Source organism: Poecilia latipinna, unplaced genomic scaffold, assembly GCF_001443285.1.
Source record: "Poecilia latipinna isolate Pla-1442-1.1 unplaced genomic scaffold, P_latipinna-1.0 Scaffold1352, whole genome shotgun sequence".
NCBI classification, from domain to species: domain Eukaryota; kingdom Metazoa; phylum Chordata; class Actinopteri; order Cyprinodontiformes; family Poeciliidae; genus Poecilia; species Poecilia latipinna.
In genome coordinates, this window is record NW_015113968.1 from 104,531 (window position 1) to 126,136 (window position 21,606).

Sequence of the window (21,606 nt, forward strand, 5' to 3'; positions counted from 1 at the left end):
TTAACCATAATCTAAAGTATGCAAATAGAATCCAAATTACATAAAACATATGACCAACCAGAAAGTTATTAGTTCTAATAAAGGGAAGTCCTTCATAATAATGGTATGTTTTTAATGAAGGGAAATGCAGGTCAAGACTTCTTTCTTGCCTTTCGCACAGAAGTCACGTTCAGGTGACGTAACCCTCAGCCGGTTTTGTTTCCGTTCAGACCTTCAGGAGATGTAGAACCTTAGCATGCTGTACGTTTCATTCATCGACTAAATAGGCAAATGCTCCCAAAGGTAACATTTAACAATTTCCCACCTGACTGACACCGGTTTTATCTAAAGAATGCTGTAAGTTATCTGTTCTGGGACGCCGACAAGTCGCTTATTAGCCTCAAAGAAGAAGAAAGTGTAGGTTTAAGCTAACTCGTAAACATTACTCCGCTAACGCTAAGTTGAAGCGACGCGCAGTTTGACGGGCACGAGCGTAAACATTTTAAACTAGCGAAAGAGTTTCCAGAATTGAAACCACAAGCTGTGTGTTTAGTTTAATGTAAAAATGCAACGGAGGGTTTGTTGAGCAGCTGATGTGGGCGGCGTTAGCTTTAGCAAAAAAAGAGCGTTGCTTTGGGAGAGTCAGCTGACAGCCTTCTGCTGCCAACAGCCCCAGTGATGGACCAACTCAAAGTGAAGGACCGCATATTGGAAAACATCTCGATGTCTGTCAAGAAGGTAAGCTCTAAACAGTCAAGATTTACCATTTTGATATACTTATAGTAGCAACATCTACTCCACATGCTGGAGTCATTGTAGCTAATATTAGGTCATCTTCTGTTTGCGAAAGAGGGCAACTTTCAAGCTGGAAGGACACCACCAGTTCATAAGGGCCTTGCCCCTGCGGGAATAACTAATCAAAGTGTGAACTAGCTCAAACGAACCCTCGGTTTGACAGCTGAAGCTTTGATTTGAATGTTATAGTTTGTTTTTTTGTCCACGGTCAGCAGTAGTGGCACTAACCCTCCTTGTGCTCGCACACTGCGGCAATGAAGAGTGTAAACAAAGCTGCAATCACTACACAGATGGATCCGCGACATCTGGATGAAAGATTAGCTCTTTCCTCCTTCTTTCTGTTTATAAGAACATACTCCTTTATGATGACTGTAATGCATGCAGAAATGGGCTTTTCGTCTTTCTGCTGATTTCTTTAAGTGAATGCTCAAAACTTGTACACGTTATTTTTTCTGAGAGTGATCTGATTGTTAGTATTTTTGAAGCGTTGTCTCATTGCAGTGGGATTGGATTAGAAAACTTCTTGGATTGGATTTGAAAGCTTCTTGTTTGGTATTTCACCTAGATAAGCTTTGACTAACGACCACACCTTATCCTAGCAAGGAGCAAAAAATATATATATAGTCAAATTTAAGTGTACTTGCTACTTAATTGCCTTCATTGCCCCTCATATTAATTTGGTGTTTACAAACTGTACCTCTAGCTTTCCAGGTTTACCTTGTGCGGTTTATGTGTCACATGATGCAGTTGATCTTCCCTGCATTTAGAGTTGAAAGGTTACATTGATTTTCTTGATGTCCTGTTGTACTGTCCCTTGTAAAAAATAATCATATCCCTTGCAGCTTTTCAAACTTATTACAAAGTCGTGCAGCTTTGGACTTTCAAAGACCAATCTGCCTCTCAAAATAGCTATCCCTCAGCCAAACTGAATAGAGATTATTTAACAGTTAAGTCTTGCCACATATTCTAAGTTAGGTCTTTACTTGGCCAATCTAATGCATTAACGTGCCTTGATCTAAGCTATTCCTGTGCACTCCAGGATGTATGAACTCCTGCCTTGAATCATTTGCAGGACCTTGTCAAATCAACTCCCCTATTCTATCTACCACCATGTTTCACAGTGTAAGTTTTTGCATCAATGGGTATTTGGCATTTAGGTCAGAGTTATAGTTTGGTTTTCTTATAGGATGTTGATTTTGCACATAGTTTCCTGCCTAGTAATAAGAAAAATAGAACAATATAAAAATAACGGGTACTTTTAGCATCATTCTACTGTAAAAATTAAACATAATTGTGAATGTACATACAGTATAGCTAATACCTGCATTTGTTATATATCTATTTTTTTTAAACTTCAGTTGTTTCTTCATCATATGTTGATTCTGATTGATTGATTGATTGAGTTGTTAAAGCAATAAAAAGAGTAAAACATACAAAGGATATTTTTTATATGCACTTTATCTTTCCCTTAACATTCCAACACTCAACTCTGTGTGTATCTAACAGTGGAAGTGTGATCTATCTATGTTTCCTGGGACATAGGGCAGCTAAACTGAACAACAACTTGCTTAACTCTACAATCCACAGACAGCAGTTGGCATTTTGCCTGTTTACTGCTTGTATGAGCGCTTTCAAATACCTCCCTGGATTATGTGCAGGTCAAAGTGATTCCTCTGCTTAGGCCTGCATTTCTTGTTTTAGTTGTTGTCTGGCTGCACAATTGAAATACGCAGTAAGCATCTTTAAAACATCTAATTCATAAAGTTATCATTTAAACCTTGTGCTGCAGGGTTAAAAGGGTACCCACAAAGTCAGTCTTCTGCAGATGACCTATTGTGTAAATTAGCCAACTTTTTAAATCCACTGTATTAGGAAATGCTTGGAATTCCTACTCTGAATGCCTGAAAGACTTACACCTTCTCTCTCTGTAAGAGCAATCTGACCTGCATGTGTCTCTACAGTTACAGAGTTACTTTGCAGCCTGTGAGGATGAAACTCCGGCTATCCGCAATCACGACCGGGTCCTCCAGCGTCTTTGTGAACACCTTGACCATGCTCTGCTGTATGGGTAAGATATTTACTGCAAGATAGCTACAGAATGTTGGAAATGAAGAAACATTACTTTAAATTCTTCATGCTATTTTGTGTGGATCAGATTTCTCTGATCCACTACATATGTAGTGTCATTCGGTAAATGAGACTTTTAATGCAAAATTGACATTTATAATGAGCTTTTAATGCAACTTGTATGGCAGCTTTCTATTAAAAGTGTCATCATTTACTGAGTGACACTTTATGACAATTCATAAACATTTATGAAGACTGCTTTGTGTTCACAAGAGGTGTTATGATATGTTTATGACAATGTCATGTCAGTCTTATGCACACCCCTTCAAATAGTATTACCTGTTCTGCTTCGCATCTAAGGTATTTTAATATTACTAAATACCATGTTTCCAGATTTAAAGACTAATCTTGATTTCTAAATTTACTGAAATAACAGTTTTTGCAATTGTTTTCCCATTTTTAAGTAGCAGCGCTTTTAAAATTGTATTCAAGCTAGATTACAAAACATCAAAGCATAGTGTGTAGAATATTATCAGAGGCTTTCAACTTTGAAAGCCTTTCACCTGCCTGCAGTACCATGTAGATTTTAGGGAATTCTCAGAAAAACATTGACAGACATCAGATCAAACAGCCTCAGACATCAGACATAAAAGAATCACTTTTTTTTTTTGAAAAACCCATCAGACTTCTGTCTCTGAGGCCATTTGATCGAATGTCTGATAAAATTCTTCTGAGGATAACTGAAAATTTACACTGTACTACAGATAATACACTGGCATTGAAATAACATAGTGGTATGGCAATGTAGTTCTCTAATGACTTTACCAAAGCAGGACCAACTATATGTCTGGCACACCGAGAATGACTGCACTACATGTGTATAATAACTTGTATTTATTTTTTTCCCACAGTTCTTTGAACACACCGATATGTTAACGTGCATCCATTTGTGTCATGTTTCATCTGATATTGTTTTTTGGTTTTCTGTATTTATGCATAACTTCCTTCCTGTTTCACCACTTCTCTACTAGTGAAAAGAGTTGAGTCATGTATTGCTCCTTCAGATTTTGCCTTAAATTACCAGACTTTTGTAAACTTTTACAGTGACCTCAAGTAACACATTTCTAGATTTTTTTTTTCAATGTTTTCTTTATTTCTTCTACCACCATCTTGCTTGAATATAGTCATCTAAAGGGTTAGTTTGTATATTTTAAAGTGATGTTATTGGTAATAGTTCTCTTACCTTTAGCAGAAAGACATCATATTACCAGGACCTTGTTGGAAAAGTAAACGCATCAACTGAAAACTAACACGCACTTTATCAATCAACCTTTTCAGCTGATTTAGCAGAGAAGCTTACTGGAAGTCTTCTGGGACATTTTTTAAAGCACCTAAAAAAGCACAGGAGCATAGCATCTTCTGTGCTGAGAAAAACTAATGATTTACTCCATTGGTGGTGCAGCTAGAGCAGACTAACAAGTCGCAGTAGGCTTAACTAACCTTAACTCTAAGGTTACTTTATGGTACTTTAAGTACCTTAAAACTGATTAGGTTTATTTACTTATTACTTTAAGGTCTTAAGTCTAAAATTTAAATCTGCAGGAACCCCGATTGGTGCTCTGATCTTCTCAGGTCAATCTGCCTGAGGATGGATATTATTTACACAATATTTTATACATCCTGTCATGTGGTACCTATTTGTGTTAGGCTTTTCCCTTATGAATGTGTTGTTGTTTTAGGCTGCAGGACATATCGTCAGGCTACTGGGTGCTGGTGGTTCACTTCACCAGGAGGGAGGCTGTCCGACAGATAGACGAGCTGCAGCACATAGCCACCAACCTCGGTCGAAGTATGACGTATTTACTGCATTGGGAATTGCATTTGAAATAAAAGGAGACATCATTTATTAGACTGTGAGATGCATTCATTAAAGCAGGCTTCAACTGTTCTGTGCAGGTCGAGCATGGCTGTACCTGGCGTTGAGTGAGAGCTCTTTAGAAAGCTATCTACGCCTCTTCCAAGAGAATCAAGGATTGTTACAGAAGTATTACTTCAAGTATGTTAAGATTTTTTTTCTTACTTGCCATTTTAAAAAAATACATGTGACTGCTGTTGAAGTTTTCTTCTTGGACTTTTACTGTTAACTTCATATGTATTAAATGCCTTAAATCATAATGTCTTTGACTTGTAGAAATGCATTGGTCTGCAGTCACGACCACCTCACTCTGTTCCTTACACTGGTGTCCGGCCTGGAGTTCATTCGCTTTGATCTGGAGCTGGTCAGCGCAAGCTTCATCACAACATTATCATACACTGCAGTCAGCTGTGTGTCCCTAACACGCCATGTTCCTGGTTTAGGATGTGCCCTACCTGGATGTAGCTCCGTACATGCCAGAGTACTACAAACCACACAACCTGCTGGACTTTGAGGAAAGGCTCCCCAGCTCAGACAGCTTGTCTCTGCACTCGTTCACCTCCCTGACCTCCACCAACCTGGAGTGGGACGACAGCGCCATAGCTCCCTCCAGTGAAGGTAGAGCATGCTGTATTTTCTCTACCCACCCTGTTTCTTACTATATGTCTTTACCTAAATTAGTATAGTAAAACCTGGCAATGAGATGGAGACTGGTTTTCAGTTTTGTTCTTTGTTTTCTCTGCTTAAAGTAGGACTGGGCAATATTTAATTCTGCCTTTGGTTAATCTGTCTAAAGAACGTTGTTCCAGAAGTGGTCCTCTATGTTCGTTCTGACAGTCTGGCCTTCATGTTTTTCTTGGAGAACAAAGTTTTCTTTCTCATTGTATAGATATTCACTTCTACATTCATTGATGACATTTTAGAGTTTTTCTATATATGCTTTATCATTTTACAGAGTGAATATATGAGGTCAATCATGTGCTCCAAATGTGACAACTAGGAGTGTTTAAGTCATTTGAAGTTGAAATTAATGTGGGGTTGCTTTAATTTTATTCATCACCAGAAATAGTTTTTTTAATAGATTTGGCAGAAATTTTAAACTATTCCTTGGTTTTACTTTTTTAATTAGTTGATTTTTTTTCTGTATTTTTACAATTGGTGTTCTTATATGTTATGTTATGTCATATATATATATATATATGTTATATATATGACAAAAGATGTTAGCTAAACATACAGGCTGTGATGGGCTGTGCTACGATTTCTTCACGACTGTATTTCATTTCATCTGCGCACCGATGGTGGCAGAATACCTTCACTGTGGTAATTGCAGCGCTCAGCCCCCACAAAGCACCCAGCCAGTTCCCTGTTTTAGTTCCCATTTCTCATTTTTTACCCTCATTGGTTTAGTTGTTTCACATTTTACTGTTTCTCTGTCATTTATTCAGCCTCATCTGTCTTTTGTTTCTTCAGTCAGACTTTTTCTAATTTTCAATGTTATCCCTTCTTTTCTTTTGTTTTTTTTAGATTATGATTTTGGTGACATGTTCCCCGTGTTGCAGTCATTGCCAAGTGCAAACTGGGAAGGTGGGACAATGGTCAACCCTTCCTTCCTCCTCACTCATTCCATATTTTCTCTCCCTCCTTTATAGCATGAGTTTGAGCACAACTTGGGATTAAATGCATGATGGGAACCTGAACTGTAAAACAGCCACTGATGCAAGATAATGTATCTGAATTTCAAAAAGATGAAGTAAAAAAAAAAAAAAAAAAAAAAAATTAAAGGTTTTTGGTAGTTGGTTCTGAAAAATTTAGTTTTCTGTGATATTTAAGGCAGTATATTTAATGTACTGTGTTTACATCAAAAGCAATTATGTAGTGGCCAGCATCAGATTATTATGATCTGAAACACAACCTTACTGCTGCAAAAATAATGTAGTGATCATCAGTTATTACTATATTGTCAGCTGCTTGATTTTGTAGTTATTTTCAATCATTTATTTGGACAGGATATTTACCCTTGTTGTCCTTCTGCTCTTTAGAGAATAACACTGCGAGTCTACTAAGCTGATATTAGCTGTGATTTTTAGGCAGGCGATTTGCATGAGTGGCCAGCCTGCAGGCTTTGCAGCTTTAAAGACATACCACTCGTTCCTTCCCTACAGAAGCTATAAGCCTTTCAGTGGCAGGTGGGTCCAAAAGTTTCCAAAGCGTTGAACGCTTTAACCAGCTGAAAGGCTGAATACAGCAACTTGTGGGCGAGGAAAGAGAAATTTAATCTGTTTTCAAACACTTGTTAAAACCTTGTTATACCTTAACTCAGATTAAAAAAATAATAATTTGACAGTAATATCTTTTAAGCGATTGATCATATTTATAAAAAAAGCACATTATTTTGTGATGTTTATTGGATTAATGATGCAGTTGAAACTATAGATTGACATAAACTTTATATATATACAATTATTCCTTTATCTTTTGACCTCAACTCACTCTTCATAGTTTAAGTTAATTAGTATTACCTAAACTACATAAGAAGGAGATTATTATTTCTGAGAATTTTGCATTATTTTCTTCAAATTCTGAAGTTTACATACACTACAATTACTGTGCCTTTTAAATAACTCGGTGCAACTTATCATGATTTTGTGAGATGAATGTGTGTTGATGCAAATCAGCTCCAGAACAAAACATGAAACCTTGTGAAGATGCATAAGCTGCTTATAGAAAGAAAGAAAACATCTTTAACTACAAAGTCAACATAAATAGCCAGATTACAATTTTTAGAAACATGTCCCGTGGTCTGTTGCAATTAAACTTTTTACAAAGATTCAAAAACCATTGTTACATTTGGAGAGATAAGGGGATGAAAGCAACATCCCACCTGTGAAACACACTAAAACATTTCAGGAAGAAAAAACTAGATATTGGGGGTCAACCAGGAAGTTAAAGCTTGGGCTCAAGTAAGTCTTCCAAGTGGAAATTTGTTATAAGGCAGCTGAAGGATAAAGTCAATGTTTAGGAATGGACATCACAAAGCCCTGATCTTCGATCCCTGTGCAACTAAGGTGTCCTACAAACCTGACTCTGTAATGCCAAAGCCCAGTTAACTATTGTGAGAAATTTGTGGAAAGATCACCAGATTATTTGACTCAAGTCTAAAGGCAACTCCATCAAATACAAAGGAAATGTAAGTAAACTTCTAAATTTGAAGAAAGTTAATAGATATTACCAAAACACCCATGGCAACACTCCAAAATGTTGTTGTTGTTACTATTATTACTATCTTCATAGGTACATATTTTTTATGTTATTTCCTAAAAGATACAACATTGCCAATATTGAAAACCCTCTTTATGCTCTTCAGCAGATTTTATAGTTGTTTGACTGGGATGTTCCTTTTATTGCTATATTTTATGCAGACTAAGTAATAAATCAACTTTGCGACAGATTGAGATAAAAAGTTGTCCCATTCAGTTAAAACACATTTTATTAGATGAGGAGAGATGTTCCTTTGGCGATGCCTATGAAACCTAAGAGTAAAATAAATACAAACACGTTTATATTATTTCATACATTTGTGATCATACTTATTCAAATGTCAGAAATCAAAATGGAAAAAAGTGAAACAAACTGTGTTCATGCGCAATAAAGTGGATCATTAATCTGGGAATTTGTTGCTGGGTGGGTTACCTGTCTGTCATGTTCTGCATGTGTTGCTTATTTGGGGAACTGTCTCATTCAAGCTTACTCTGCGTAACTGTTGATGGCAGTAGGAAAGCCTGAAGCAGCTGGTACTCACCTTGTCCTTTCTAGGCTTCTGTTTTTACCGTGTATCTGTCTGTGTTGCATATTATGGTGTATCTTTTTCCTGTTGATGTGTTTCACTGGCCTAGGTTCAGCTAAGCTCTAGTGTTGGTTGAAAATCAGCCAATCAGCTTTAGCTCAGTGTTCAGTACAAGTGACTTATTTGAAATATTTAAGATTACACTTTAGGTTCTCAAATTGCTTGAGAATAAGCAGTTATTTGTTAGTTTCTGTCCTTGCCTTTTAGCTGTAGCTGCTGCAGTAACACTGCTGGACCTGGGCCTGTGACTCTGCAAAGAAACCCGCTGCCTGATATTTCTCATATTGTGTGGTGCCTTTGTTTTTTTTAACCCTTAAAAAATTCAGATTGCTTTGCCCTAACCCTGGCTATTTCTATGCTAATGAGGAAATGCACAGTATTTCTTTACACTTGTTTGGTTGGTCAGCATTGCAACACTGCAAAAACACACAAAAGAAATTAAAATCACAATTTCTTGTAAATACGGTGCTGGTGAGAAGTTTATATACACCTGACTTGGCGGTAAATCTCCTGAGTTGGTAAAAGCGTTACCAACTGAATGCTTTTTTTTTTTAGTTGGGAACTGAAAAAAATAATAATACTATTCAACAAACAAATTCTTTGACTTGGCAGTAATGAATAATTATATGCACTTATTTGAAATAGTTGATTTTTCTAGTACACATAAGCTCAAATGCTAAAAGAAATATATACATATGTATTCCTGGTGGATGCTTTCTGTGCAACCCTGCATAGGTTGCAGAGAAAGCACATCATTCATGAGCCATCAACAAGCTTCTGATAAAATTGTGGCTGGATATTGGATCTCTGTTATTACCAGAAATGTTACCTTTTTTAAATTGACTGATTTACCGACAGGGACTTAGCTTTTAAATATATTAAACAAATTTGCCCTTCCATAGACTTAATCTTGCATGGACTGGTTTTATTATTTTCAAAAACAGTTTTGAAACCAGTTGGTATTCATGGTTTTGTCCAAGTTTCCAACATCAAGCTGTTGGTTTGATGGTAGGGCTGTCATGATACAGTTTATTCTTTTTCCGATACAATACCAGTATGGCAGCTTTGACTATTGGCTGATACAGATATTGACTCAATACGTTATCAGCACGAACCATATATACATTTATTACTTATTTTGTAGAGTGGGATGTTAGAAAAGGCTTGATTAAGTGGTACTACAGCATCCTTATATCAGACATTTTAAATTTCCAGAATATGATTAAACTTGAGTTCTGTGCCAAACAACTCAACCAGTTTAAACAAATGATCAACTCTGCCTCTGAAAATTCTGCTGGAAGCTTGTTGATGGCTACAAAAATGTGTTCTTTTGCTGCAACTTTCAACATGTTTTGCCATGTACTGTAAATTCAAACGTGTGAAGACATCACAGCTCAAATATTCTTTTAATAAGTGTAATAAAGTTTTCATTGGCACTGTAACTTTTGTCAACAAGCCAATTGACATAAATTCTGCTGCCACCAATGCAGAAGAGGCAGTCTGTGTATTTCCTTTACTCTTTAGATATAAACCTGGACAATAGCTGCATTTCCATTTACTCAGTTATCTTTTTGCGGCTCTTGACAATAGAGGGTGACTTGACCGACCAGGCCAGCTGCCCACGGTCGGCTGGCTCTGATCCCCAGACGGTCGTCAGTGACACAGTAGTTGTCACGAGCACAGCGGTGGGGAAAACAGCTGCTCGCCTTTCCCCGAGCAGCCCCACATCTCGACACAACCCGTTCAACGAGGACTCTGACACAAACACCTCGACGGACGTCACACCAGTTCACGCAGCCAGCCGTCGCAACACCACCGAAGATGAGACCGAGGTCAACGGCAATGAGCTTGAAGTCATCAGGTACCGAGTGTTTTAGGGTCTTACCTTTAAGAAGCATCTTCTGCTTAAGCCTGAAGCCAAATTGACAATCTTCATTATCTGTCCTAGAATGGCTAAGCGGAAGAAGCCAGCCAAGAAGCGACGTGGCAGGGGATCTACGGATTCCAGCAGCAGCATCCATACCTCGCTCTCCTCTGAACACGTGGAGATGGTGAACCACAACACATCGCAAGAAGTTGACTCGATAAGCTCCACTGTAGCGCTACTGGACAGTGAAGGAGAGCAGAACAGGAGCAGGGTGGGGTCTGCGATTGTAGAGGAAGGGGGCGAAGAAGGGGTGGAAGGCTTGCTTCGGCTCCCAGAGATGACAGACACCTCCATGGACACCGTGGGACAACCCCTCCGTGATGTCATGGAGCGGCTCAACGGGTCCTGGGCGCCCCCCGAGGAACAGGAGGACAAAAACAATCAAAGCTGTGATCAGAGCTCCCAGCCTCCGGTGCAGCAGCCCTTTCGCAACGATTCCGAAGGAAAACCTCCTGACCCAACTCCACGAGAGACGTTTGACTCCTCTCTGGCCGACAGACCAGACCGCCTGCAGACCTCTCCTGTGTCTGCGGACCTATGCTGCGTTACCACCGGCAGTCCAGATTCTGCTGACACAAGTGGTGGCCACAATGACTCTACAGAGCAAAGCCAGTCACAGACTCTTTCAGGTAGCCTTGAAGATGAGGAAGAAGCAGAAGAGCCAGCAGGACGGAAGCCCCACATGAAGGACGAGGAAGAGACGGTAGAGGGAGATTCAGCAGGCAGAACATCAGAAACCGAGCAACAGGAGAAACTCAGTCCTTCTGAGATTTCTCACCCAGCAGAGTTCAAGTAAGAAGTCAAGATATGACCAGATATTTGTTCTGGTGCTGCTTCTCATTGCAAGTCTAATCCTCTTCAACCTCTTTGCAGGGTGGACAACAATCACCTGCTTCTTCTCATGATCCATGTGTTCAGAGAGAACGAGGAGCAACTTTTCAGAGTGAGGATGGAAGAAGCTTTTTTTTTCTTTTTCAAACTTTTTCTAAACCTCAAGAGAGTCACGTCTTCTCAGTTTATTGTTGAATAATCAGATTAACAGATTGATTTGGCATCACAAATTAAATGTGTAGAGAACAAAAATTCCACTGTGTCCCTTTAAGAAAGTTGAAACTTTTGATGTTATTATATCCTCTTAGACTATGAAACAATCTTCCTTTGGAAATGTTGCAAGGCCCAGTTAGTCGATGCCTTTTACAATCCTTCCTTGTAGACTGACAAATTACAAAAGTTCACTCTTTTTCACCTATGAGGTGCCTTTAATAAGGGTGTCTGTACATCCTACAGTCTTAAATTCATTCATCTAAAAGTAAGGCTTTAAAATGTCTTAAAATCATTTAAAAAATAAGTAAGTTGGTCTTTAATATGTTAATCATAGGTCTTAAATTTTGCTTTGACAGGACTATTTCATTTCATATATTCAATGCATTTTTTTCTCTAGACTTTTCTGTCAGGCAAAATCTTCATAGCGCTCTGTCACATGAGACAATTGAGGCTGCCAGCGATTACCTGCTAATACCCTTCCTAGCTAGCTAGCTTATATGCGTCTGTCGTGGCTAGGTTCAAATGCATCTCCTGGATGACATTCACACTTCTTCTGTGGAGATGTAGGTCTTAAATTTCATTCAAATTGGTCTTGAAGATATCTTAAAAAGTTTTAAATTTGACTTGGTGAAACCTGCAGGAACCCTGTTTAAACATTCTAACTTTGCCACATTTGCTTTTAAAGCTTCTCAAAAAGCAGGAAGAACAATCTGCCTGTGAGGACTACCTCTGTGTATGAAAACTGTCTGCTTTCCTCCACATTATAAAAATGTCTCAGTAAATCCTCCATGGAGATGCTCACAATAGTAAATGCTTCATTGGAGACAAATAAAATCCCTAAGGATTTCTCTGTCATTTATTTTGTGTTTTCCAGATGTTGAGAATGAGTACAGGTCACATGGAGGGAGACCTGCAGCCTCTTTATCTGCTGCTGACTGACTGTTACATCTACTTACTAAGAAAAGGTGAGTAAATAATCAGCCAGCACCGCTGACTCTGGTCTCCAAAACTGACACCAGCCCTATGTCATGTGTGCTGCACAGAGTTTTGTTCATGGATCATCTATTCTGTAATTCATTTGGCGTACATTAATAACTGCCTATTATTTCTAGGAGCAGCTGAAAAACCCTACACAGTAGAAGATGCTGTTTCCTATAACGAGCTCGACTATATCTCTGTAAGTCACTGCACCTCACAAGTTTATTTCATTTTTTCTAGATAGGCATCTCTACATTTATATAATGTTTTTCTGCTTTTGTATTACTGCTAATACAATGATTGACAATGACAAAACAGGAGACTTACTTAATATGCTTTAAACAAGATAGATCTCATTTTTTCTCCTTAGGTGGGCCTTGACCAACAGACAATAACGCTGGTTTGCACCAACAGAAGAAGGAAGTTCCTGTTGGATACAGCTGATGGCTCGCTGACTGTGTAAATTCACTTATATTGGTTTTTATTAATATTCTTGACTTATACGTTCTCTTTGTGTATTCAAAGAGGTGGCAAATGCACAGCTTTCATCCTGTTCCTTTTTGGACAGATATTTACACCAATGTCTCATTTACAAGAGAGATCTGTCACAAAAACATAAAAATAACAATACAATCTACTAAACACTTATGCATTCCCTAACCAGCTTGTGTTTAAGTTTGAAATAATTTTATCTTGAACACAACCAATTGTGTCAACGTTTCAACTATCTCATCCAAACCGTGACCCTTAAATGAAAGGAGATAAAGTATAAAGCTTAGAAACCACCAAGTCACGAGCCGGTCGCTTTTTTTGAAACTGCTGGAACATCAGCGTGACCCTATAGAGACGTTTCTGATCTGGGAGATCACAAACATTTCTCCATTCATCGTTCCCTCTTTTCTGACTTGTCTCCTACTTCCTGCCACTGAAAAACATTCATCTTGGAAAAGTGTTGGTTTCCTTCTCACTGAGTGATTGCCTATCCACTGCCATCCAACCTCCTTTCTCCTTCATTTTTAGCTGGTTCCTGTCGGTGCTGAAGTCCGCCATGGTCCAGGGTTGTCGAGAGCCTCCATATCCAGCTGTTCTGACAGATGCCACCATGGAAAAACTGGCCTTGAATAAGTTTGTCTCTCAGGAGAGTCATTGTGAGGTAGAATGTTGTTACAACTATTTTATGCTGTAGCAGCTTTCGACAACCAAACCTTCCAAACATCATTATTCCATTTGTTGCATATTATTCGCAGGTATCTGAAGTGTCTATCCAGCTTTATTCACTGGTTCACTGGGAGGACCCAATGGATATGACCATGTCTCCCCAAGGAGGCACACCCACCTCTGGGGTCCCTTCTAGTATCAAAGAAGGTTCTCTGCAGTACAGGTCTGGGATCACGTACCTCGGTAAAGAGATGTGGAAGAGCTGCTACGTCATCCTCAGGTACAGACCGTATTCATGCTCATATTTTCCTTTTCAAACTCGCCTGCAGTTGTTTTTAAGCTGAATAGCTGAATCTTTGTCTCCTCTGACCAAAACTAGAGTTCTCTAAAATTGCACTTATGAGATTTTTCATCTCCTTCTACTGGAAAGATGAGCTTAAGTTGCCATTCAACCATGATTTTCTCCATTCCTGTTTGAATCTAATTCTTGTTTTGGCTGTGGCTATGGGCAAGATTTCAAAACAGTAGTTAACTTGTTTTTTTTTTTTTTCAAGTTCCCGAATAAACAGACATCTTTGTTACTTAAATGGCATGTTTTCATGTCTTATTTTAAAGTGTGACTAAAGAAAATGTGACATTTCATATTCCTACCTCTGAGGAGCAGGAAGTTCTAAATTACAGATTGAAATTCCTACATAAGCTCGTCAATTAAAGTATGATTTTAAGTGATTGGGCTATTTTTATATAATTTAATTTTGCCACCAATAACCATTTTTTTGGCTTTTGCTATTGTTGGATTTCTCTCCACTGATTAAATGTACTCAAAATAAGATTTTTTTTACTCATATTAAAGCTGCAGTAACTTTTATAAACAATATACATTTCCATACTTGTTACCATGTTGTGATAGATAATATGCGAAAAAACCCAACTCCTGCATCTCCTCTCTGTGCTAATATCACCATCTACAGAAATGCACTGCTCTTGGCCAAAAACAACCAATCAGAGCCAGGAGGAGGGTCTTTGTGCTGTCAATCAAGCTCGTAGTTTCACTGCTCAGCATGCTTATGGAAGAGAAACACGTTACAGTTAGAGAAAAACTATTTATCCTCTGTCGTTGGTGGTTATGCTAACTAGGCTGAGCATTGATGACAGGGAACTAGCTGTAGCGTAGCAGAGAGAAGTAGTGTGAACAGCATTATTGACAGCACTAAGACCCTCCTCCTGGCTCTGATTTCTGTTTTTGACCAAGAGCGGTGAATTTCTGCAGATGTCTGAAGGGAAGCAGAGGAGCTTGATTTTTTTTTTCTTCCACAGATTAACAAAAATATTGCTTATTAAAGTTACATACTGCACCTTTAAGGCTTTTTGCACATTAAAGAGGGGTACTAAGGATAGAGAGTGTTGCTGGATTATTTGAACAGGTTTTATTACACAACATAATTTCTTGTATAATTTTTTTTTTTCGTGTTTTGGTGAAAATATCAATCTGACACTATGTCCAAATGTCATCCGGTATATGAAGCTAAGTGTTTGTTCTCTCTTCGTGCAGCAAAGGGGTTCTGTACTTGTATGCAGAGAGGACAGATGTGACCCCCCTGATGTCCGTCACCATGGGGTAAGTCTCAGAAAGCTCAACTTTCAGATTGAAACCATTGTCCTCTGAGGCCCGCTTCCTGTTTTGACGCCTCTTTGTGTGTTATCAGAGGGGAACACTGTGGAGGGTGCCGTCGCTCCAACAACACAGAGCGTCCCCACGCCTTCCAGGTCATCTTGACAGAGCGCCCCCCTCTGGTACTCAGTGCCAACAATGAGCAGGACATGGCCGAATGGATGCAGCTTCTCTGTCAGTCTGTTTCCAAAGGGGTAAGTGGAGAAAGTTGGTATAATGCACCGTTGATGTTACAAATTTTGCATCCATTGCTTTTAAGTTAGATATTTCTATGGATAAACTTAGGAATGGTGGAAAAATAACCTTATTATGGACAGGAATTATTGAATGTTTGTACAAATTTCACCTGTATCAGACATTATAAATTTCTGATTTTCTTCAGCTGCCTTGCTAAATAGGGTATTTCAAAAATATTTGTCCCTTTTCTATATTCTTATAAAGAGCTTTTTAAACCTTGTACTCTTGTTTTCTTCCATTAAACATTTTCATTTGCTTCTGTTTTTATTTTGATACACTAGACATTATTTTGGTTGCATGATTTCCTGTTAAATATGGACCTATGTAAACTACAACCCCTTTACCCCAGGTTATCCCTCAGGGTGTGGCCCCCACCCCGTGTATCCCATGTTGCCTGGTGGTGACGGACAAGAGGCTGCTAACTTGTCACCAGGATTGTCAGACGAGCTTTTTCCGTTCGCTGGGCAGTGTCGATATCTGTGATGTGACCACTGTGAGCTTGGAGTCCGACAAGGAATACTGTGTTATAGTGAGTGATCTTCTGTTTTCCTTTGTCTGCGATTGGTACGTCAGAAAATGTCAATGTGTGTTTTATTAATACTTTAGGTAACGGCTGTTTCCACTGTCAAGTGTTCTTCCCCTGTCATGTTAATTTCTTTTACAGAATAAATAAGGACACTGAGTGACACTTCATTTAAACAGTTTCTATGGTAACCATATTTACTTGAGTTATCAGAAAATAGAGCAGTCAGTAATCAATTCCTTTGTATTCAAATATCGGTTTAGATTTTCTACATGCTTGATGCTTATTGAGTTTACAGGGTTCTTACAAAGGTCCTGAATTGTCTGGATCTTTCTTTGACAATTTTCCAGGACTTGAAAATGAAATGGAATATGGAAAAGTGTTTTGTTTTTTAAGGCAATACATCTAATAATGTTTATTATGTGCACACTGTGGTTTTACATTAATTTGTAACAAATTGACATTCTTCAGCTTCTATTTGCCACATCAAACCTTTATTTTTGGTTTTGTAACTTCGCCACTGAATTTGCACTCAGTCATGAAGGAAAAAGGGCAATTACATTATTTTTAGGTCTTCAGATAACTTCTGATTCAGGCTCAACTTGTCCTATGATCCTTCGGCTATGGCTTTTTAAAATGCCAATTAATACCAATTAACATACTAAGACTGCTACAGTAAAGACACCAAGGTTCTCAAATTGTGCTTTAAATAATTTCCGTCTAACATGATATCCCAATCCATAACTGATAAATAAAAACGTTACAGATTTTGAAATAAAGCTTGAACTCGACCATGCAATGGTGCTAATCAACCAAACTGGTTGAGATTAACTTGTTCTCATGATTTAGATGAGTAGTATTTTTTTTATTTTTTACTTGTATGGCATGTTTTCTCATCTAGGGAAAATTGGACGTCCTGTGTTGTTTTTCCCACTGATCAAAAATACCCAAATTAAAGATCAGATGTTTTGATGTTTCAAAATTTGTTTCTGGAAAATGAATTCATTTGAAAGGATCTTTTCAAGCTGTGACAATAACTGTGGAATTGTTTCTTGTCCTTGTGTTGCTTTTTCCTGATGAAAATCTTCCCCCTGGACTTTTTCCTGTGCTGTAACATCGGCTTGTGCTTCTACAGGAGTTTGCAGCGGATCGAACTCAGTTCCTCCCTCCATGGGTGTTATACTTCAGCGGTTGTGAAGAGAGGGATCGGCTTCTAGATGCATTAAACAAGACGTGGAAAGACATTTTTCAGGTCAGAATGAACTGTCAACCTTGTTCTTGACAGGATAAAATCAACATGTAGTGGTTTTACAATTTCAGCATTGGTTATTCAGAAAAAAGAGTTTAGAAGATAGCTTATCAGGGCTTCCTTCAGAAAACTTGCTAAGTCCGTTGGTAGGGCTGCTTGGCAACTTCACCAACAGCCAAGATGACAGGAAATGTAAAAATATGACTTAATAACTATGTTACTGGAAGATATTATTGATAATACTTAAACACCAGCTATAGATTTTAAGAAAAATGCAAAAACAAATAAAATTTCTTTAACAATTTCCTTTTTTGTTTGTTTTTTGCACTTCAGTTAAGCAAGTTAAGCCTAGCTGCCCGCCAGGCTTAACTTTCTATAACATTATGTAAAAGGAGCGTTATATAATGTTCTCTTGCGCGGTGTAGTTAAAGCGTGTTGCCTGTTGTCGTCGTAAACAGGTTGACCTCCCCCACCGAGAGCTGTTGGACCCGCTGGTGCAGAAGCGCTGCGGCGAGGCCCTGGAGCTGATGAAGAGTGCCTGGCAGAGGGCAGACAGCCTGGCTCGAGGCAGAGCCCAGCGGGAACCCTGGTGCTGACACACACACACACACATATCCACGCAATCATCTGTGTGTGCTTCCCTTATACGACACAGTCCAATGGAGGATTTCGTGTTAGAATACTCAGAAGTAACATTCTGGTCCATCAGACATGCAGAGGTCATTTTACTGAAGCCAACTGAAGACTAACTAGCTGCTTTCATTTACAACATCTAATGCTAAAGATGTGGTGCATGTGCACACAGAGATATCGATTCGACTGAAACGGCTACATTTAGCAGAAACGGTGAAGGTTTGTTGTCGTAAACCTCTATCCTGTAACTCTGAAGATTTAGGTACGTCTAAAGCATGATGAGAATCAGCAGCTAGGAAGTTTTATTTTATATTTCTGCCAATCTGAGTGCTTCATATTACACACATCTGGATGGATTCACAATTTTATCCTGTGCACAAAAAAATGCTTAGAAAACTCACCGCTTGCGTAACGCACACAACTGTGTGGATTTGAAGGTCTTTTTACACTGATGCTAATGCTAACATTTAAACCGTGTCCTGATAAAGCTGACCTGAAGTGCAAACGTACAACACGTTACGGTATCGGTGCACGGTCGCTGACGCTGGTCTGATATTCAGATTAGCTGTGAGCGAGAGTACACACCTTCACAAGGAGTTATTCTCACATTAACGTTATACAGGACTCTGTGGGAATGAAGATCTGAAGTAGATCTTGATATTTTACGCAAATCAAGCACTCTGGGAAACACACTCATGCCTGAAATTTGTTGTTCTAGAAGTTGAAATGTTTCCACCTAAATTTGCCTTTTTTCCACGGTGTGGAGACAGATGTCATCTGCACATTATTTTTGCTCTTTTTCTTTTCTTTTTCTTTTTTTTTTAGTTCTAGGTTTATTTTTTTCTCTTTCCAGAGGTATTGGGGGAGGAGCATTCAGATGAATTATTTAAATTTAGTTTAGTTGGGATTTTTCTGACGTTTGCCTCTATTTATATAAGTGTTGCAGTCTGTTTGAATCATATTTCACAGAATAATGTGTTTTTTGACCAGACTTCTTCATTTGATTTTTGTATCAAGTGTTGATAACATTGAACTTTTATTTATAAGTTTAACATTATTCTCACTGCAATGCATGATTTCTAAGGAAATTCTCACTTTTTCTGATTACTTTTTTTTTAATCTTATACTAAGGTTTGGCAGAACATAAAAATGACAAAGATTTTAATCTCAACACAATAAAATATTGGCCGTCATTAAAACATGAATTTAATGTTTTTCTTGTGTTGACAATTTTGCCTTTTATCATCTGTAATGGGTGAATTGACTAACTTCAACTAAATGAATCCTTTTGACATTTTAAACAGATGCCTTATCGAGTATATTTGCGTTCAGATCACTGAAATTTACATTTTGTTTTCATTTTATATCAGATGTTCACTTCTTTCAATAAAATTTTACGTTAAACAGGCACTTGGATGTGAATCCTAAATACTCTAGACAGATTTTGAAGAACTTCCACCAAATGTTGCATTTTAGGCTTAACAAGCTTCACTAGAAGTGCTGTTTTTATATAACTCTTATCTCTGTGGTTAAATATGCACTGCATTAAAATGCCTCATAGCCATATACATACATGTGTACATCTTGAACAATTTACACTGTGTTACTCCTGTGTCAGCATTAAACCTTTCTAAGTGCCACTTGGTCTTGCTTTTTTTTTTCTTTTTTTTTTTTTGATAAAGAAATCTCAGGTGAAAAAAGGTTCCAGAACCTTCAGAATCACCTTGTGTGTTTTTGTTTTGCTCCAGCGTCTCTCGAATCTCAGTGCAGCATTTTATAAATCGCCCTTTTCTTCGAGCTTTGGGACATTGCAGCGCTCAATGCAGCATTATGAAGTTATTTTTGCACACACACACGGGGAGGAACATGTGGATAAGGTTTTATGAACGGTTTTGCTCTTTGCTAGAAAAATAGAGTACGAATTCCTAAAGCATCCACTGATTTGGGAGCGTAAAGTTGGAGATGTTGTTTCTTCTGTGCTTTGAATTGTGCCTGTGGACTGTATATGAAGAAAAAGTCAAGGAAGTGTTCTTGATTGTTTGAAATTTAGGAAATTGCTGGTCAATGATGGATAATACCTTGTAAATGATGTACTGTCACAGAGTTTTTCTGTTTTTCCTTATTGTTTAAATGCACATTGCATGGAGTATTTGTATTATTCATTGGATTTATTGAAATGTAAATATAGCACTAATAATAATAATAATAGTCTGTTAAGTCCCACTTAAACATATGCATGTTCTGAAAGTTTTATATTGTTCTGAATCACAGAGAATGTACAAACAGAGCTTTGGAAAATCCAACTAAATAAACTGCAAAAAAAGTTGACTCCTGCAGTGACTCTTTGTGGGTTTTAAGGATTCTCGCTTTTGGCTTCAACACTTGCAAATATAATCAAGGATGAAAGCTGCGGCAGTCATGTTAGAGCAGAGACTTCACAAGTTACTGCAGCTCAGTCGAAATGTTTTTTTTTTTTTTTTAAGTTAAATGCACCATTGTAACTTGGAATTACACTGTAGCACACAAAGCAGAAACTCCCTATCTTTAGGGCAACAGGACTTTGAGTTTGTTATTTTATGCCCTTAAAAGATGAACTTGCACTCTCTGTCGGTTCAGCATGTTTTGTTGAAGCATACCTTGTAATTATGTTTTCGGTTTTTACTCAGAACCTGAAACTTTGAAGTGTGAATGGAAGGCAATCAACAGAAAAGGTTAAATCCTACGTTGTCATCTTGCATTTAAAACATGGTGATAGCTGCAGTAAAAAAAAAAAAAAAAGATTATGTTCACTTCTGACATTCAATATCTCAGTGGATCTTTCTCATGCCGCTGCAGTGGATGGACAAACAATAGTCATATATATGTACCGTATATATACTGTTAGCACTACGTTATTAGTAGATTTCACTGTTTGTTTTACTCAGAACAATAACACTGTGAAATTGGGTTTGAAGATATTCCTAAATATAGGTTCTATAGGTGACGGTTAATTGAAAACACCAGTACTGTCTGTTTCAACTATTTATTTCTTTGGCTTCTTGTTAGCTTCTTATATCATTTATTTTGTCTCTTAAGTGGAATCAAAATGCCTCGAGAGCATCACTACAGTGATGCAACCATGAGCCACTTAGCATATTTTCTATATAACATAATGAAAGTGATGCTTTGGGGGAATGGGAAAGTTACTTTCTGAGGGCGATCTGAGGGTTCTTATGCTAATTACATATATATATATATATATATATATATATATATATATATATATATATATATAATACTTATTAGCATTTCTGCATAAGTATGCAGAAATGCATAAATACTTATGCAGATAAAATTGCATAATTTTATCTGCATAAATTTATGCAGATAAATTTGAGTGTTTAACTCATAAGCTTATATATTTAAGAAATATATAATGGCACCACAACACAAAGCAGGTAAATTTTAAACAGGCACTTTTCTAACTTCCTGTGCTAGCTACCTCTGCTGTAGTACTAGCTTGTACAAAAGCAGATATAAGTAAAGATTTAGTTTCCCTTCTCTATTTAGTTTCTGCTTTCATCCTCTGTAATAGTGCTGAAG

The 21,606-nt window shown here is 37.9% G+C and overlaps 1 protein-coding gene and 1 long non-coding RNA gene across 5 annotated transcripts; one reads left to right on the forward strand and one right to left on the reverse strand.

The window, feature by feature from the left end:
* Positions 1-138: 138 nt before the first annotated feature.
* LOC106961942 (uncharacterized) lies at positions 139-395 on the reverse strand. Its single transcript, XR_001427859.1, has 2 exons — positions 305-395; positions 139-211 (listed from the first exon to the last, which is right to left on the reverse strand). It is a non-coding gene; the product is annotated as an uncharacterized LOC106961942 (long non-coding RNA).
* plekhm2 (pleckstrin homology domain containing, family M (with RUN domain) member 2) lies at positions 186-20,352 on the forward strand. Of its 4 annotated transcripts, XM_015056064.1 has the most exons (21): positions 186-282; positions 650-717; positions 2,736-2,842; positions 4,581-4,690; positions 4,798-4,897; positions 5,033-5,120; positions 5,200-5,374; positions 6,284-6,343; positions 10,194-10,464; positions 10,552-11,322; positions 11,404-11,473; positions 12,449-12,539; positions 12,687-12,751; positions 12,923-13,011; positions 13,573-13,705; positions 13,800-13,990; positions 15,263-15,328; positions 15,417-15,576; positions 15,969-16,148; positions 17,278-17,394; positions 17,850-20,352. In XM_015056064.1, exons 2-21 carry the CDS (start codon positions 658-660, stop codon positions 17,985-17,987), a joined length of 3,042 nt encoding a protein of 1,013 aa, XP_014911550.1. In that variant the 5' UTR covers positions 186-282; positions 650-657; the 3' UTR covers positions 17,988-20,352. The 4 variants fall into 4 exon arrangements, with proteins under 4 accessions (XP_014911550.1, XP_014911551.1, XP_014911549.1 ...); XM_015056065.1 differs by lacking the exon at positions 6,284-6,343 and adding an exon at positions 6,065-6,079 and having other exon boundaries at positions 194-717; XM_015056063.1 differs by having other exon boundaries at positions 194-717.
* Positions 20,353-21,606: the final 1,254 nt, after the last annotated feature.

Bases quoted from the DNA above. Each gene is read 5' to 3' on its own strand.
- plekhm2 (XM_015056064.1), top strand. From the start codon at position 658: ATGGACCAACTCAAAGTGAAGGACCGCATATTGGAAAACATCTCGATG. The intron at 4,898-5,032 runs GTATGTTAAGAT...TTTGACTTGTAG, and splicing joins TTACAGAAGTATTACTTCAA to AAATGCATTGGTCTGCAGTC. The intron at 11,474-12,448 runs GTGAGGATGGAA...TGTGTTTTCCAG, and splicing joins ACGAGGAGCAACTTTTCAGA to ATGTTGAGAATGAGTACAGG.